A 19383-nucleotide genomic window follows, 5' to 3' on the forward strand; every position below is an offset into this window, starting at 1 on the left:
AAAAAAAAAAAAAAAAAAAAAAAAAAATTAAAGAAAAAGAAAAAAGAAAGAAAAGAAGAAAAATTAAATCAACAACAGCTTTCCCTTGGATAACAATTTTTTAGATAAAGGCAATAGTGTTATTCTTTGGAGTGCCCTGTGGGTTTGTGGAGGTGAGGAGGAATGCCAATTTTATTGCTTTCTACCTTGATGAATTGTTATGATAGGACTGATTTGCTTCTGAGTATATGCCACTTTTATAATGTATTATATCTTCACTTTTAAAGCCTGCATAGTATTCCCTCTGGGGAATGTTCCTTCTTTAAGTGTCCCCCATCTTTGGACCATTAGCATATGAGAATGCTGTTGGTAATTTCTTTTTAAAATCAAGCCTAATTCCCTCCTAATTTGTGTTTTGCAGTACTGTGAATGACAGCCACTTAAAAATTCTCTAGAAGAAATGTTTCCTCTTCTCCTCTTTAAAGGTGCTGGTCTGAGGTTGGTGACCAACATGTGGGACAGAACCTTTCCATTGGCCAAGGCTGTGACTATAAGGCCATCATAGAACACGAGATCCTGCATGCTTTGGGATTTTACCACGAGCAGTCAAGAACGGACCGGGATGATTATGTGAACATCTGGTGGGACGAAATTCTTTCAGGTGTGATTGGGTGGAGATTGCTATCACATTTATCACTGGCTGAGACCAATCCTGGAATGACCAGGCCAAATCTGTGTGGACAGGAGCTTCAGCCTCTCTAGTGGGAACAAAGACTATGAAGAGGTTATGAATTGTTGGCCCTTTATGTGGGCTGTGCTGATCTGACCGTAATTCATCGCAGATAAGGGTCTCAGGGATTGGTGTTAACTCACCATGGGGGTCAACTGAAAGTTAATCAGAAGCTTTGCTTTATATCAGTGTTTTCATTAAAACTCTATCTAAAACCGTCTACTTTCCTGTCTTAATGAGGAAAGTGAATCCAGATATTACAGTCATTTCTCTGGATGTGAAATCTCCTGTGCCTCTAGAAGGCTGTTTGAGGTTTAGTTGATTATTCCATGACTATAGGACATACTTGAGAAGTATTTTTTTCAGTTGCTTTACCAAATCAATAAAAAATATTTAAAACAAAACAAAAAATACATGCTTTTATCTGAAATAACACCCCAATTATGTTAATTCTGGCTAGTTATCTGGGTTCTGATTAATCAAAGGTTAATGTTTTTTTCTTCCTTGTTTCTAAGTACCTTGCTTCTTCTGCCTCCATCTCATACTATGCAAAAGATAACAGTTTTGTCTTACATATTATTCAGTTATATTATTCTAAAAATTTCATTGTTCTTTAGGTTGTTTTGTTTTGAGACAGAGTTTTGCTCTTGTTGCCCAGGCTGGAGTGCAATGGTGCGATCTTGGCTCACTACAACCTCTGCCTCCTGAGTTGAAGCGATTCTCCTGCCTCAGCTGGGATTATAGGTGTGTGTCACCACACCTGGTGAATTCTGTATTTTTTAAGTAGAGACGGGGTTTCATCATGTTGGTCAGGCTGGTCTCGAACTCCTGACCTCAGGTGATCCTCCTGCCTTGGCCTCCCAAAGTTCTGGGATTACAGGCATGAGCCACTGTATCTGGGCTTTACTTTCCTTAATTGTTTGAGACAATGAAGTAGAGTGCTTTTGAGTACACTAGAACATTTATTGAGCAGTTTTCTGATGTACTAGAAAAAAAAAAAGAAGTCAATGCTATGTTTCTGAAGATAACTAGTTTTTAAGTAGGAATTAGTGTAGAGAATGCAAAAACATTGTTTTCGGCAGTAAGAGATTAATGCAACTTTAATGTATTTAAAATGCCTTAACTGTTTCCAGGCATGGCTTTTATAAAACAAATCATAGCCTTGTGTAGGTATCTGTTTTATTTAGATCCCAATTTTATATGTGGATTCATATATTGCAGTGCATCTATAATAATTTTACTTTTAGGGGCTTGGAAGAACTGACCAACCTTTAAAATTAAGTATGAATCTTCAAAAGTTTTCTGCCAGGACTGTAATAGTTCATTTCAGAGTAAGACGGTCAATGATTTTCACATGAGATCAGGGTAGATAACGCTGGCTAATCAAAATCACCTGTGAGGTTTCTCATCCTGTGCCTTCCCAGTCTCTTATATGCTGGTAACTCTGTGAATGTGGGTTGGTGTAGTAAGGAAGAAAACTGTAACTTGTAAGTCTAATAGGCCACCGGGTTTGAGCCTACCCACTTACTCCAACCATCTTACCACCACCCACTGGACCAGAGGCCAGACAGCACTCTTCTTTGCCTCCCAGTCCGATCTAGAAAAGTTTTGGAGCATATTCACCCAGAGATGAAATAATAGCTCAGGCTTCGTGTACCTATCTCTCAGTAGTAATTGTGTTATAACTGTGTGTGTGTAGAAGGAAGAAGGAAATGGAGTAATAGGTCAAAGGACTGAATCTCTGATTGCACTACTCAGGGGACTATTAGACTTTGTCTATATTTGCCTGTAAGCCCTAATTTCTTATCTTCCTGTGCATATACTTGGCTTTGATAAAAATTTTGTAAGAAAGCAGAAAACATTCCTATTTTCAAGTCTTATAGAAGACAATACTTAGTGCTTTTAAAATGGTTTTAGGCCAAATGAGGTTCCCTTTATCAGAGTGAGGGACATTTGCCAGGGTCAAGTGCAGACTTGCTCAGCTCTGGTTTGAGCACAGGTTGCTCAACACGTATTTGCTCATCTCCTATCTGTGTTTTCATCAGGTACAATTCCATATATGTAAATTGCCTGCAACCACGGGAGAACTGTTCTCAAAAGAGACATCAAATCTAATAAGATCATCAACACAGGCAGTATTATTTATCAGGGTAATTTATGAGTTTTATTGATTTAACTTTGGTTAATGACAAGCTTTCTGTTTAACTTAAGAAGACACAGTACTGGCAACGTAATTCTCTCCCAATGTCCGTCTCCATTTCTTGAATCGGAATTGTGTTTTTGAAATTTGTTTCCTTATGCTAGGGAAAAAACTCAACTTTTGAGGTCTAGCAGGGGTTGACAAACTATAGTCTATGGGCCATATCTACTTGCTTTTGTAAATAAAGCTTTATGGAAACACAGTCACAACCATTTGTTTAAGTATTATCTGTGGCTATTTTTGTGCTACAATGGCAGACTTGAGTAGTTACAACAGAGAACATATTTTCTATCTACTCTAGAACAGGTTTGCTGACTGACCTCTGGTTTACAGGATCACATGCCCTGGATTATAGCCCCTTTTCAGCTCTCAGCTGTGAGTCCCTATCCTATTCACTGTTGGGGGCCACTAGCAGCCTAGCACAGCCCTCAGTGGATACTAGGCCCAACAAAAACATGTTGAATACATTTTAAAATTATTCGAAATATTTGTTTGTTAAGTATTCTCATAAGAATCCATGAGTAATACAGATTAAAATAATCTAAACTGATGGGATTTTTGTTTTTGTTTTGAGACAGAGCCTTGCTCTGTCATCCAGGCCGGAGTGCAGTGGTGCAATCTCGGCTCACTGCAGCCTCCACCTCCCGGGTTCAAGCGATTCTTGTGTCTCAGCCTCCTGAATAGCTGGGATTACCAGCGTCCACCACCATGCCCAGCTAATTTTTGTATTTTTTAGTAGAGATGGGGTTTCACCATGTGGGCCAGGCTGGTTTCGAACTCCTGGCCTCAAGTGATCCACCTGCCTCAGCTTCCCAAAGTGCTGTGATTACAGCTGTGAGCCACTGTGCCCTGCCTCTAATCAGATGATTTATGGAAAATTAAGGAAAGCACATCCAGTGAGTTGAAAGTGCTTTGCTTCAGGAGCCACCGAGAGTTACCAAAAGATTCTAGACTCTTGATGCTCTTTACAATTCCATTACCTCAAATGACATCCTAGGACCAAGTACTGTGGAGGGATTAACTTTCCACTTCCCTGTTAGAGCCATTGTTTCTTTTAGACCTGTCCCACCTTCAAAAATGCTTTGATCTCTCTCAAGTAATTCCCAATACAATCCCCATGACTTGGGAGAATGAAACATCAGTATTCAGATTTTACAGTTAAAGCAAGATATTGCTCAAACGTGGTCTTGCTCCTTAGATTTTCCGAAAGCATTCAGAGACTCCCTCAGGCACCTGCTGGAGCACCGCCTGGCCACACCACACTTCTGCAGTCCTGCATGTAACTCTGTAAGAGGCAGTTATGTTTTCTTCTCTCTAATTGTTCAAAGTAAATGGATGAGGCCAGGCACGGTGGTTCATGCCTATAATCCCAGCACTTTGAGAGACCGATGCAGGCGGATCACCTGAGGTCAGGAGTTCGAGACCAGCTTGGCCAACACAGTGAAACCTCATCTCTACTAAAAATTCAAAAATTAGCCAGGCGTGGTGTGGCGCGCCTGTAATCCCAGCTACTCAGGAGGCTGAGGCAGGAGAATTGTTTGAACCCAGGAGGCGGAGGTTGCAGTGAGCTCAGATCTTGCCATTGCATACCAGCCTGGGAAACAGAGCAAAAACTCCGTCTCAAAACTAAACAAGCAAAGAAACAAACAAAAAGTGACTGGACAAAGAGCTAGAGAAGAATATGAGGATGGGAAGTTATGACTGGAAGAGTTAGCCGCATTTGCAGTCAGTTTTCCTATCACTCCACAGGAAGAAAATCAAACATCTGCAAAACTTTCCATTAATGCAGCCCAAACAGTAAATTCCCGATGGTTATTAGTCAGTTCAAAGACCCTCTAATCAGTTATTTTGTTCAGTTTTTTACATGGCAGCACATCTTATCTCACTTTCACTAATCTCAGAAAAATATCTACCTTTCCTCTTTTGACAGGAAAATAAGTTTTCTTCTTCCTATTTTATTTTTGTTCTCCATGAGGCTATTGCTGGAACAGAAGGATGTGAGCCTTGATTGACAGGATCCCCTGTCTTGCTTTCAGCTGCTTACCTTTCCCTCTGCCCCTCAGATTTCCTTCTCCTAACCCGTGAAGAGTAGGCCAGGTACAGCTCTGGGCAGACTCAGTGGATGAAGTACTTGGCTGTTAGAACGATGTGTCTTGAACATAATCAATTGTGAACATTTTCCTGAATTCAAAAATTGTTTTTCCTGTCCTTTGGAATGACTTCCTCAGCTTTGCTATTTTTCCTTCTCTTTCTGAAAGTCTTACACACACATACACACACACACAGATACACACACAATTATATGCATTTATAATGTACCATTGGTGTAAACATGTACATATACTTAGTAATTTCTAATATTTATCTGTATTTTATAATATGTATTTTATAGTTATTACAATATTGTACACATTATTGTTTATTAATATATTAACTAATAATCAATGATACATAGTAATTTTATATTATATTGCTTATAAAATATAATTTATTTATTAAAGAAGTATAATTTATATTTAAGTTATATTTAGATTTATCTTAATATATTATTTAAATATAATAGAATCGTATTTTATGTAGGTTGTATGTTATGTATGTGTAATAGTATCTATGTATTATTTCTAGAGTAGCTTTTATATAATGATGAATCAATATATAAATAATATTTATTAAAAATTACTATTGTATCATGTATTGATATTATTAAAGTATGTAAATATATTTATAATATATTTATTTAAATATAATAAATCTATTTAAATATATATATTTAAATATAACTATTTCCCTTTTTTGGAGGGTCTCTGGGTCTGTAGTCAAAGAGCAGCACGGGGAAAATACCATGACAGAGCAGGACCTGTGGATTCTCTCCCTAACAGGTTACCAGCACAACTTTGACACCTATGATGACAGCCTTATCACAGACCTCAACACACCCTATGATTATGAGTCTTTGATGCACTACCAGCCTTTCTCATTTAACAAGAATGCAAGTGTTCCCACCATCACAGCCAAGATCCCTGAGTTTAACTCCATTATCGGACAGCGCCTGGATTTCAGTGCCATTGATTTAGAGAGGCTGAACCGAATGTACAATTGTAGTGAGTACCTCCGTTTCTGAGAACTTGGTAAACTAGCCTCAGCAGAGATTCCCTCAGCCTTAGAGATTTCCTTTACATTTTCCTTTACTCTTCTTTAATGTTCTAGCTAAAAGAATAAGAACAAACTGCATAACTTTGGTTGGTCTACTTCTAGACCCATTTGTTTAAGTATTGTCTATGGCTGTTTTTGTGCTACAGTGGCAGAGTTGAGTAGTTAAAAACAAAAAACAAACAAATAAAACTATAACACCAACCTTACAGGATGGTTATAAATACCAGTTATGTAGTTGTGTTTTGTAAAGTCAAAGTACTGGACAAATGTAAGGAGCTGTTATTGTCTAGCTTCTTTTGCTTCTTTTGGAGGATGCATTATTATGTAAAGCTCAAGATACGTGATAGACTTGAAAGCATTTTGTATCCTGCAAAATTCTTTATGTACATTAGTTATTCCTAGAGTAATCTAATCCTCTGGGGCAGGGTATTTTCTAAAGATGATCCCACTAGCCTTCAGAGATAAAATGTTTGATTCTGTTCAGTAAGTATGTACAGAAGACCTACTAAGTACAAAGCCAAGTATTATAGGTACCTTGTTCTTGATCTAAAGGAGTTAATGGTTGGTATTTACATAGCAGAGAATGATTATATATATATTTTTTAATCTTGACTCTGTGAGGTAGGTAGGGCTGTGTCTATATTAGCAAGTACTAAGATCTGATGACAGTAAGATTTGCGTTTGAGAAACAGTCAAGAAAACAAGCTTGTGATCCTGTTGTATCTGAACAATGAGGTTTTAGTGGCTTAAGACACTAGCTATTTGGAATGACTATCTTTCATTTTTAACCAGATGATAAAAATATCATTTGCAGCCACAACTCACACTCTTTTGGACCACTGTAACTTTGAGAAGGCAAACATCTGTGGGATGATTCAGGGCACCACAGATGACACTGACTGGGTCCATCAGGACAGTGCTCAGGCTGGAGAAGTGGATCACACCTTGCTGGGACAATGCACAGGTCAGTGAAAGTGGAAAGCAAACACATTGATGTGGTTCACCAGGTTTGATTAGGTTATGCTAATCACCATGTTTTGCCTCAGTCAGAATGTTAGTTATCAAACTTGAAAATCTGAACAAGGACAAAAAAATTTCTCATATATTAATTATTAACTCAATAAAAAGCATCCAGTCTCTGGGCACACAAAAGAAAGATGCATTTAAGCAAAACTGATATTGGTATATGATTGATAAGATAAAACCTCGTAAAGAAAGGCAATGTCTGTAGAGCCACACCCTCCTAAAGAAATATAATGTGAGTCACATATGTAATGTAGAATTTTCTAATGTCCGCATGAATCTGGCTCTGTGGCACAATGGATAACACATCGGACTTTTAATACCTACGTGAAAAAGTAAAAGAAAACAGGTGAAATTAAGTTTAATAATGTATTTTGTAACTCAGTATATCCAAATAGTAGCATTTCAACATGTAATCAATATAAAAGTTGTTATGAGATGCTTCACTTTTTTCAGGCTAAGTATTTTAAACTTGACACATATTTTACTCCTGCAGTGCATCTCAGTTTGCACTGGCCACAATTCAAGCATTCAATGGCCACATAGGTTTAGTAGCCACTGTATTGGATAGCACAGCTTCAGATACTTCCTATATATGGTTTGTGTAGTGAAAAAGACAGACAGTTATGAACTAAGTGACTTCACCACTTACTAATTGAAATATGGCTTCACCACTTACTAATTGTGACCACAGGAAGTTGTTGTCATGTGTGTGTTTTTTCTAAAAGTCTTGGCTTTTGCAAGCCTCTGTAAACATCAAGATATTGATGTCTGCTTCACAGTGACAATGGAAGAAGATAATGCATACAAAGCCCCTACCTGCAGACCAGCAGCTTCACTTCCCATTTTTCCATCTTCCCTTTCTCTCCAGAGGTTCCATTTATTTTGTTTTTCTGTTTTAGCCTTCTAGTGTTCTGTGCCTGCCATTGAATTCATCTTAGCCATAATTGGAAGCAGATGAGGTTATAGATTATTATAGCTTTTTAAAGACTAGACTATTGTGAAGTCACTTAGTCTACAACTGTCTGAGAGTTGGTGAGATTCCCTTCCTAGAGGGGACACAGCCTGTCACCCAGATACCAGGCCACCACAGGGAATGTCAGAGGTGGTAAGCCACTGACACTTCCTCCACCTTTGGAAGAGGGTAAAAGTTTCTGTCACAGATCAGATTATCAAACATATCATTCCAAGTGTCCAAAGGTTGATCCAAGTCTGAAGTGCTCTCTAAATTTCCGTTTTAGCCTCTAATCCAACCTATTCTGTGGGCTTGCTGCTAGGCTAATGTACAATTGCCAGCTAAACACAAAGGTAATCTTTACTGTGAGAAGAATCTGCTGAAAGAATGTTCTAGTAAGAGAAAAGGACCACAGCCCAGAAGAAAGATCTGGAAAACTGTATCAGGTTAACTTGAGCAGCTATTATGCTTCTTTCAGAGGAGGTATTTAATGAAACATGTCCCTCTGCTAGAGAACTCTTGCATAGTTACAGGTGGATGCATAGACATGAAGAGCTCAAAGGATCCCTTGGGAGGATCCCTCCCATTCAAAACTCACGGAAATAAATAAACACCTAGGTATTGGCCGAGCTGGGGATAATTCAGGCCTCCTGAGTTCTGGACTTAAATTATTTGACTCTCAATGAATGCTTCATAAAAGAATTCCTCAGTAAGAATTACCTAGAAACCTTTTTAACCTTGTGCACTCTTTTTTTTTTTTTTTTCTAACCCAGGCATTCAATATATAATTATAATTCAGAGATCTCAGGCAAGTTCAAATATTGAGAAGAAGCTATAAGGGAATATAATTTGCCCTGCTTTAATATTAAAGTCATTGTGATATTTTAAGCTTGGTGTGAGGCTTATTTAAACCATCATTGCTTGCTGCTGATAAGAAAGGCAAGTGCCTCAGTGTGAGGCAGGATGAAGCTGGGAGCATCACGGAGCAACACTGGAGTACCCAGCACTATACTGTACACTTACTTTATTTTTATCTTGCGAAATGTTTTGATTGAAGCGTTTTGATATGGAGTTGAGTGTTGGAACACAGGATAAAGAACTTCTTCACATGCAAGAATTTTTCATTGTGCTTGACTTTGACAAGTGTGTGTTTTATCAAATGGTACATTTGTTTAGCTGCTTGATTGTTTTTAGGGGAATGAGTTTTGAGGTATCTGAGTCAGGTAAACCCCATCTCTGGCACTAATGTAGACACTTTTCACCCTCTTCAGTGTCCTTCCAATGCCTTCCTTTACATTCAGGAGAAATTTCCATTTAGTCTCCTATGTGTCCGGAATAGCCCTTCTTATAATACAGTAAAGATTATTTTTTGCCACTGATTATTTTTGCCACCTAGTTATTAGGCTAGCAACAGGGGAAACTGAACCCTTATCATTGTCAATGTTTAAAACCAAATCCTAAACCTTTGAATTCCACAGTGTCTTATACAATGACGAGACCAACCCAACTCTTTTCCTTGGAATGAATCTCTAATTTAAACGACGAAATCAATGAGAAAAATAGAATTCATCTCACAGACACCAAATTCCATCAAACATTGCTTGAAGCCTGTGTTTCTTTAAGTCAGAGGTATACATTTCACAATCTTGGAACAAAGACAATCAAACGCAACAGTGGAGAGAAAGCTTTAGCCAGTGACTAAGTCCATTGAGACAGATAATATTTGTTGACAAATGTCCTTCTTTTTATTTTCCTCTGAAGAGTTCTAGCTTTTGTTGCCTGGACAATGGCCATGGTTCACTATTTCACTTTGTTTGGGTGGACAGAACCCTGGGGTGTGGGAAGCCAGACGTGTGATGTCTGGGTGCTCTTTCCATAGGTGCCGGCTACTTCATGCAGTTCAGCACCAGCTCAGGGTCCGCGGAAGAGGCAGCCCTACTGGAGTCTCGAATTCTTTACCCAAAGAGGAGGCAACAGTGCCTGCAATTTTTCTATAAAATGACCGGAAGTCCTACAGACAGACTCACTGTCTGGGTCAGGAGGGATGACAGCACAGGCAATGTTCGCAAGCTGGTAAAGGTGCAGACTTTTCAAGGTACTTAGAGGCATCCACACAAGGAATGGATTGGGTTAAAATCTGGGATCCTGCTTCTTCTCCTTCCCTCTTTCTTCCTACTCCTCCTTCTTCTCTCTTGCCTCTTCCTTTTCCTCCACCCACTTCCTCCTCTTCTCAGAGCTTAACATAATGTATGGCATGTTTTAATTACTCTATGAATGTTTTAACCACTGAGAAATTAGAAGCAGTATCTTGGGCTTAGGTAGGGATGAAATATACTTTTGTAAGAAGCCAGTCAGAATATACAAATCCAGTTTTCACTAGAAATTTAGAGACAGCAAAGGCCAAGACTGAGAAAATGGATGGTTCAGGAATGGAGATAAGAAGGTAAAAGACCTGTGGGAATTGATGCTGCTGAAGAGAGAGTAGTTAAATAGTTGACCAGCTCATGCCTGGAATCCCAGTACTTCGGGAGGCCAAGGTGGGCAGATCACAAGGTCAGGAGATTGAGATCATCCTGGCCAATATGCTGAAACCCCGTCTCTACTAAAAATGCAAAAATTAGCTAGGCATGGTGATGCGCACGCGTGTAGTCCCAACTACTTGGGAAGCTGAGGCAGGAGAATTCCTGGAACCCGGGAGGCAGAGGTTGCAGTTAGCCAAGATTGCATCACTGCACTCTAGCCTGGCAACACAACAAGACTCCATCTAAAAAAAAAAAGAAAAAGAAAAAGAAAAAAAGTTGACCATAGTTTTTTGCATCTGTTTCAGAAAAACAAATGATACCATTATTTAATATGCTGATGTAACTTGAAGCCTACTTGTGAAGTTGGTGGCAAATAAGTCATTTGTATACGTTAACTTCCTATAATCACTTACATGTTCCTAAGTGTCACTTTGTATATTTACATAAGAAGGTCAACATGTAAATGATTACTGATAGAGAAACTTTTTGTTGAAAAGTAAGAAAGCTTGTCTCCCTTTTCCTAGTTATGAATGAACCACCACCACCACAAGAAAAGAAAGCAAATACTTTGTTTATAACCCTGATTTATGGCCGGATTATCCTAGCATCCAACTGCCTACCTTAGCTTTTAATTTATCCATTGAAATGAGTCCAGAGAAAGGAATTATTTTTTATATATCTGCTGCTCTTGAAGGAGAAACCTTCCTTAGAGGTTACTTGTAAGAACAGGTGCCCAAATCGCCTATATCCAAGCCACTGTGTGGGCTGCCTGGGAACTCTAAAAATCACAGTTTTGAGGGGCTCACTTTTCTGGTTGAAATTTATCATAGTTTACATGATGAAAGGATGACAGCTAGATACCCTTTAGGAGTTGAGGATGTGTTATGTTACCAAGGATTGTAAATATTTAATGAGAAAATGAGTTGGAGTTTCAATAGTATTGATGGGAGCTGTTATCACTCACTTTCACCTAAAGCTAAAAGTGTTACTTCTAAGCATAAAACCAACCAAGCAAACATCCCATGGTTAATTATTTTCTTACACTGCTGTGCTTTGTGTTTCACTGAATTCAGAGCATGTCTGTGTAAGTTCCCTGGGAACACTGTATGAATGGGTTTTTAAAGTAGTCTGCTCCAATACTGGTTTGTCAATGACATTTTTCAAAAGGGTTAATTGAATATCACTTAGTGTTGTTTATGTGATATTCAACTTAAGACAGTTGCAACCAATTTGAATAGCTTTTAAGTTTTGCAGAATGTATATTTTGACCAAAACACTTACACACAAAATATGTCCATGTGCATATCTCTATATAATATATCTTACATACGTAATGCTTATATACAAACTTACATGAAAAATGTTTGCATGCAACTATGTGTATGTACACACACACGCACACACACACACATTTTTACTGAGGCTAGGACTTCCTTATAGATGGCAATTCTGAACTAACAGGGATTAAATTTGTCTCAAACAATCTTAGTAGCATTATTGCCTGACTGATTTAGGGCAGCCCTGTAGAAGCATATAAACGAAACCTTCTTAATAATTTCACAGATGAATCTCTGCCTATATAGTATAGTCTCTTGGGTCTCCTTCCCAGTACCAAATTCCATCTCAACCTCATTTTGACATCCTATATTAAGAAAAAACAAAGCAGGTACTCATCGGCAAGAACAGAATCCTATTCTCTTGACAGAATTCCAGTGATTCTATTACCTGCTGGATAAATAGTTCAAATCCTATATCTCTGTTCCTATTCCTAGACTTTCTGGCACCTATTGCCCTTCAAGTCCGTGTGTCTTCCAGTAGGCTGCAGTGCTCTGCCCAGGAGACAGCAGCTACCTAGATTTGTATGTTACAGAGGTGGTTGTGTGCTTTCTCTAGCTCTCTCCTATGTTCCCATGTAACCTAACCACACAGACCATAATCAGCTCCACCCTAGGAAACAGAACATTGTTAGACCTGTCCCTTGAAGTTGTCCTTAAAGAGAATGGCCTGAAAACAAAAGGGAGATTAAAGGTCTTTTCCATTTCAGGGAAAATATAGTTCTGTAAGTAGATTTCTGGTTAAAAGACACAGAAGAAGGAAAAAAGACACTCATCTGTAGGAACTCAGTTTGGCCAACATGACTTCCACTTGGAAGCATTTTTCCTCTCCTCTTCAAGCCTAACTCTAGGGAATATCCTGTGCAAAAATACCAATGTAGGTGCATCTCTTTGGGGAATTGAGTTGCTCTGCTTTTGCAGTTTCCTCTCTCCAGTATCCCCAAGCTCCTGTCTGGCTTTGTATGCTGTTCAACGGAGGATCCCATGTTCTAGAACAGCCTTCTCACCATCTTTCCTCAGCTCTTAATTCAAAAGTCCCACTTCTAGTTCTTGCTCAGAGAAAAAGCAAGTAGACCTAATCTTTATTAGAATGTGAATTTCTAGACAAGAGTACTCTCTTTGGATTACTTCGCTCCCCTACATGGTGGACTTTCAGATAATATAAGGAAGAGAAAAAAGTCTAGATGTTGGAGAGGGAGTCAGTTTCAAGTAGGGAAGACCCAGTTAGTCCTACAAGGTATTATCTGCTCTTCAGCATTCCTTATAGCTCTCTGGCAACAAGTGACAGGTCAGACCATATGGAGTTACTATTTTTTGATTTTTGGCTTACAAAATGGCTATTTTATATGATTCAGCTTAACACTCGGGCTTTCATTGCTAACAGGGGTTACACTGGAAACCAGCCCACTCAGGAGCAAATCCAGGACCTGGATTCTTGTACTGATAGTGGAAAACAAATTCATGGTTAAGACTTGAATGTGAATTTTAAAATAAATCATAGTATTTTAAGAAACCATTTTTCCTTATTAGATACGTAACTTTGGAAAAGTTACTTAACCAGTTTGTAATAGTACCTATTTTATAGGACTGTTGTGAGGATTTGATGAGATCATTTATGGAAAGCACATGGCACTGTGACAAACTCACAATAAGTACTCATTAAGTGTTGGTCACAATTCTCACCAGCCTTGTTCTCTGTCCTCAGGAGATGATGACCGTAATTGGAAAATTGCCCATGTGGTGCTCAAAGAGGAACAGAAGTTTCGCTACCTTTTCCAGGGCACAAAAGGCGACCCTCAGAACTCAACTGGGGGAATTTACCTGGATGACATCACTCTAACAGAAACCCCCTGCCCCACAGGGGTCTGGACAGTCCAGAATTTCTCCCAAGTCTTGGAGAACACCAGCAAAGGGGACAAGCTTCAGAGCCCTCGATTCTACAATTCAGAGGGATATGGTTTTGGGTTAACTTTATACCCCAATGGCAGAGAAAACTCTGGCTACCTGAGACTTGCTTTCCACATGTGCAGTGGGGAGAACGATGCTATCCTGGAGTGGCCAGTAGAAAACAGACAGGTGATAATTACCATCCTCGACCAGGAGCCCGATGTCAGGAACAGGATGTCCTCAAGCATGGTGTTCACTACCTCCAAGTTGCATACATCTCCAGGTGGGTGGTGTCAGCATAAATAAGAACTACTCCTCTACCCAGAAAGGCCCACAGATGTGATTCTGTTGTGCAAGAAAGACTAACGTTCCCCTCACATTGTCTCCTTGGGAATACCAATAACATAGTTGTATTGGAATTCCAAGTTAAGATTTTCAGTGCCATGATATACCCCTTCCCTTTCCTACATTCACTCATCAAACATCTGTTGAGGGCTTACCATGTGCCAAACTCTGTGCTAGGTACTTAGAATACAAGTGAATCAGGTGGTCCCTGCCTCGTTGAGCTCATTGTGATTGAGGAAACAGATACTGCTAATCATTTATCAACTACTCAGAACTTGCTAGGCTCTGTGCAGAGCTAATGTACTTACTCCTAAAATAGTACTCAATGTTACTATGTTCATGAAATAAACTTACATCAGTAAAGAAATGGGCGAACTTTTTTTTTTTTTTGAGATGGAGTCTCGCTCTGTCACCCAGACTGGAGTGTAATGGCGCAGTCTCAGCTCACTGCAACCTCCACCTACCAGCTTCAAGCAATTCTCCTGTTTCAGACTCCCGAGTAGAGACGGGGTTTCACCGTGTTGCCCAGGCTGGTCTTGAACTCCTGAGCTCAGGCAATGCACCCGCCTCGGCCTCCCAAAGTGCTGGGATTACAGGCATGAACCACTGTGCCCCGCATTATTATTATTATTTTTTTTTCAAAAGAGAAGACCTAAGCCTTAGAAGAAAGAAGTCGTAGCTGTCCTTCTCTTTTCATTAAGAAAGTCACTCAGTAGCAGACAACAGATCACTCAGAGCTGTGATTCTCTACCTCTCCCATCTTTCAATTCTGAATTGCAGTTCTCCTGGAAAGAGTAAATAGCCTAATTTTTTTTCCAACACGGTTGGGTTTTTTTTTTTTTTTTTTTTTTTTTTTATTTTTTTTTTTTTCCTGATTTACAAAGCCCTGTATCCTTATCAAAGACAAACTGGAAAGTGAAGTCTAAAGAGGTAATGTGATTTTATGTTACCTACAACTTTGCAGTGATAAATGACACTGTCATCTGGGACAGGCCGTCCAGGGTAGGAACCTATCATACAGACTGTGATTGTTTTAGAAGCATCGACTTTGGCTGGAGTGGTTTCATCTCCCACCAAATGCTGAAAAGGAGGAGTTTCCTGAAAAATGATGATCTCATCATGTTTGTGGACTTTGAAGGTACTTTTGTTGGTCTTCCTGAGTAAATAATCCTATGCTCTTGGCACTCTACTAATTTTATCCTGATTTTAAAGCACACATGGAGGGTGGGGATGAGGTTAAGAAAAATGTGTTGTAGGAGAACCACATTTTATTCAATTGGTCAAGGACTCACATCTTTATTTTAACTGTCCTTGAAAGAAACTGAAATATTAGTGTCATCTTTCTGATAATTTTATCAGAGGTAACAGTTCACTGATTTCAATTTAGTTTCCATCAGTCTATCCATGCTAACTTTATGCTTCATTTTGCAAATTCAATAAATAAAAATGTGACTGGATTACTTTAAAATAAAAATAGCTAATACTGTGGGAATCAGCTGGATTCAAAGCCACTTTTTCATGTCACTAAGGGTGATGGGAGATAGAAGCAGGCTAGGGAACTTTCACCAGAAGTGGGAGTTAATTGTAGTCAGTTACTAATCCTGGATCTTCCTCATGACCCTCTATTTCCTGAAGATATCACCCACCTCAGCCAGACTGAAGTTCCTACTAAAGGCAAAAGACTGAGCCCCCAAGGCCTCATTCTCCAAGGCCAGGAGCAGCAGGTCTCCGAAGAAGGTTCGGGAAAGGCCATGTTAGAGGAAGCGCTACCTGTCAGCCTGAGCCAGGGGCAGCCCAGCCGACAGAAGCGGTCAGTGGAGAACACAGGCCCCCTGGAGGACCATAACTGGCCACAGTACTTCAGAGACCCATGTGACCCAAACCCTTGCCAAAATGATGGCGTCTGTGTGAACGTGAAGGGGATGGCGAGCTGCAGGTAGGCTCTGTGACCGGGGAGACAGGCAGGCCAGCAGACCTGGGCCGCGTGCATGCTTACCCCTGGTAAAGGGTGCTGTTTGCAGAGTAGGGCGAAGACTACCTCAGATGATCAACTGGATCCTTGACTCTACAAAGGTGTGCCCTGGATTCATGGGCTTATGCTGCCAGGACAGAGGTGTCCCAGGTCTCCTTGTCTCTTGACTTCCACCCCTTTTTCTCCTCTGGGGTATTGTCAACAGCATCTTGGATGTTGTTGGAATTTCTAACTCTAACAACATCCAAGATGGCTTCTAGCCTAGGGACTTTCTACTCCATGACAGTGGGTCTCAAGACGAAGCTTAAATCTTTGCTGACTACAGATGTTATTATTAGTTCCTAATGATTATTAGTTCTATAGTCTGTCATTTACACAGTGCTATTATTACAGTTATATTTTCAATAATAGTAGTAAGAACACCTGATATTTCTGACCCCTTGTTATGCATCATGTAGTCTCCTGAGCATCTTCCACACGTGATCTAAATTCATTCTCACTGCCACCTCTGACATAAGGGCTCTTCTTATCCCTATTTAGTGTATCAAGAAGTTGAAGCTTAGAAAGATTAAGTAATTTATTTAAAATGTACCCAGATGGAAAATGCTGAAGGTAGGACTTGCATCTAGGTCTGTCTAGCAGCACAGTTTGCTATATTTAATAGTTATTTTTATAATGTTTGCTTGCATGAAATCCTAAAAACTGTTTTACAAAAGGAGGTATGTGATGACAGAAGTAGCAGTTCCATTTGAACAGTAGCAGATGTAGGAACTATTCTGCCTGCCTCAAAAATTTACATTTCTTCTGAGTTCTTTTTAGTTTCCATATTTTTTTTCTTTTTGTAGCTTTTATTTTGAAATAATTTTAGACTTACAGATACAATGCAAAAATACTACAGAGGCTTTCTCTATACCATTCACCCAGCTTTCCCTAATGCTAGCATATTACACAAACAGTAGTACAATTAGCATAGCCAACAAGTGAACATTGGTACAATGCTAGTAAATAAATTTCAGGCCTTATTCAGCTCTTCCCAACTTTCCCACTAATGTTCTTTCTCTGTTTCAGGATCCAATTACAGATCTCATGTTATATTTAGCTTTTATGTCTCCTGTCTCCTAATCCCCTCCAATCTGGGACAATTCCTCAGTTCTTTCTTGTCTTTCATTACCTTGACACTTTTGAAGATCATTAAGAAACAAAACTAAGGGCTGTCCCTTGTGTGCTTACTCTGTGTCAAATACCTTGATAAGTACAGTGTCCTCATTATCTCATGTGACCCTCAGGGCAACCTCATGAGATAGTGACAGTACACTAACCTTACAGTAACATTTTATTTGATATTATTTAGAAGTTTCCAAGCTACCACTGATGCTCTAAGTCAGACTGTATCTGGGGAATTTCCTTTGTAGCTTATATTCTCAGCCAGTGTCAGGCAATGTATTCCTTTAGCGTCTCAGACCTTCCTCCTGAATCCTTGGTGGCTGAGAATCCTCGATCTGGAGGCATACCTCTTGGGATTAAATTTCAAGTGTGAAATGCTTACTAACAATGTGACCTTGAGCAAATTATTTAACCTTCCTGTAAGATGAAGATGATGAGAACGGCCAAGTAGTAGCCTCCACCTCAAAGGGTTGTTGCAGAGTTAAATTAGTTGGCTCATACATAGCACTTGAAATGAGACCAGGCACCACATGGACCTGCTCAGTGAGTATTTGCCGTTTTTATTGCTGTGGAGATGAGTTTTGCTAGGAGACACCTGAGGCCTGGGTAGTTCCCACACTCCCTTCATGTCCTTTTCCCTCAGGTGCATCTCTGGACCCGCTTTCTTCTACACAGGGGAGCGCTGTCAGGCCATGCAGGTGCACGGTAGCGTCCTGGGCGTGGTGATTGGAGGCACGGCTGGCATGATCTTCTTGACCTTCTCCATCATTGCCATCCTTTCCCAAAGGCCAAGGAAGTGACCTGCCTGCTGGCATTGACCAGACCACAGCAGCACCTCCTCCATGCAGGCCTTACCTTCTCATGGTCAGTGCAGTTTGGGGCAGCTTTTTTATCAGCCTTGCTTTGGATAGGACCTCCAAGGACTAAGGCCTCCAGCCCCGTAGGTGACCCTTGTCATGTTTCTGCCCCACATAATCCTGTTACCTTGCTATGTGCTCTTAATGTATCTAGTGTGTCCTGTGACAACACTCATCACACTTCATTGTAAATCACTTGTTTGACTGACTGTCTTTCCTATAGACTGTAAGCTCCATGAGGGCAGGCACATGTTGTTCTCATTGACCATGCTGGTCCCAGTGCCTAGATGCATGGCCGGCACATTGTGGGCACTCAACAATGGTTGAATGAATAAAACAAGAAATGAATGAATAACTAAGATGTAGAAACTCTCATTTCTATTGCAGATCAAATATATATGATGAAATTCATATGTTGAATATGTTAGAATCAAATGCTCATTTTTCATTAGACACAGTGGTGTCATTCTCTTTTAAGATCTTGTTAAAGATTTCAAATAAAGGTTCTTCTGGGCAGCCAGACTTCACAGCATTTGCTTTCCTCTGAAATTCTAAGAGAAGGCCTTTAATAAATTTAATAAATATTGAGTTAGCACCTTCTTTGTATCTGGTATTGTATGTAAGTGTGGGTGTGCATGTGTGTGTTGAAGGGTGAGGGTGTTCAAAAGCTCTTTCCCAGATCTTTTAAGTTTAATAGTATATTTTATAGCTATTTATGGACAACATTATCATATTAACAAACTGAAGGTATCAGGGAACTTTAAAGAAGTATTTTTAGATATGTTTTCTTTCCATAGTTCCTAAGGAGATAAAATCTGGCTGGGGCAAGGAAGTTCCAAGATAGATCAAGTTCCAAGATAGATAGATAGAAAAAAAAAAAAAAAGCTAAAGTTTCTATACCCAATCAGCAAAGAGTCAACTCTGAAAGTTTAATAAAAGAAAAGCTTTTAAGGGTTCTGAGTGGTCCTTTAAGTTATCAGGCTTTGTAAGTAGAGATTTTATGACAATTTTGTGGAGTTAAAATGCACTGGAAACAAAATGAGAGATTAACAAGAGTTTCTTTAATGCAAAGGTATAAGAACAGTTTGTAGCAAGTGAAAACAGCACCCCTGAGGGCAATAACTCTCAAACTTGAGGTACATCCATATCCCAGGGAGGGCTGAGTAAAACAGATTACAGGGCCCCATCCCCAGAGTTTCTGGGTCAGTAGATCTAGGGTGGGATCTAAGAATGCACATTCTTAAATATGCCAGGATCTAACA

At 39.5% G+C, this 19383-nt stretch overlaps 1 protein-coding gene across 3 annotated transcripts in view; it reads left to right on the plus strand.

Moving 5' to 3' along the window:
* The window catches only part of MEP1A (meprin A subunit alpha), a 45877-nt gene extending 27157 nt beyond the window's left edge, over positions 1 to 18720 (plus strand). For 2 of the 3 annotated variants that reach the window (XM_017847695.1, XM_017847696.1), the window contains 8 exons: positions 465 to 640; positions 5789 to 6010; positions 6877 to 7026; positions 9920 to 10135; positions 13602 to 14066; positions 15093 to 15266; positions 15764 to 16064; positions 17908 to 18720. In XM_017847695.1, the coding sequence (XP_017703184.1) occupies positions 465 to 640; positions 5789 to 6010; positions 6877 to 7026; positions 9920 to 10135; positions 13602 to 14066; positions 15093 to 15266; positions 15764 to 16064; positions 17908 to 18064 (1861 nt within the window). In that variant the 3' untranslated portion in view covers positions 18065 to 18720. The remainder of the gene's footprint in view (positions 1 to 464; positions 641 to 5788; positions 6011 to 6876; positions 7027 to 9919; positions 10136 to 13601; positions 14067 to 15092; positions 15267 to 15763; positions 16065 to 17907) is intronic. The other variant, XM_017847697.1, reaches the window with a different exon arrangement.
* The last annotated feature ends 663 nt before the right edge of the window (positions 18721 to 19383 follow it).

The sequence above is a fragment of the Rhinopithecus bieti genome, unplaced genomic scaffold (genome assembly GCF_001698545.2).
Source record: "Rhinopithecus bieti isolate Rb0 unplaced genomic scaffold, ASM169854v2 scaffold_28517, whole genome shotgun sequence".
Lineage (NCBI taxonomy): Eukaryota > Metazoa > Chordata > Mammalia > Primates > Cercopithecidae > Rhinopithecus > Rhinopithecus bieti.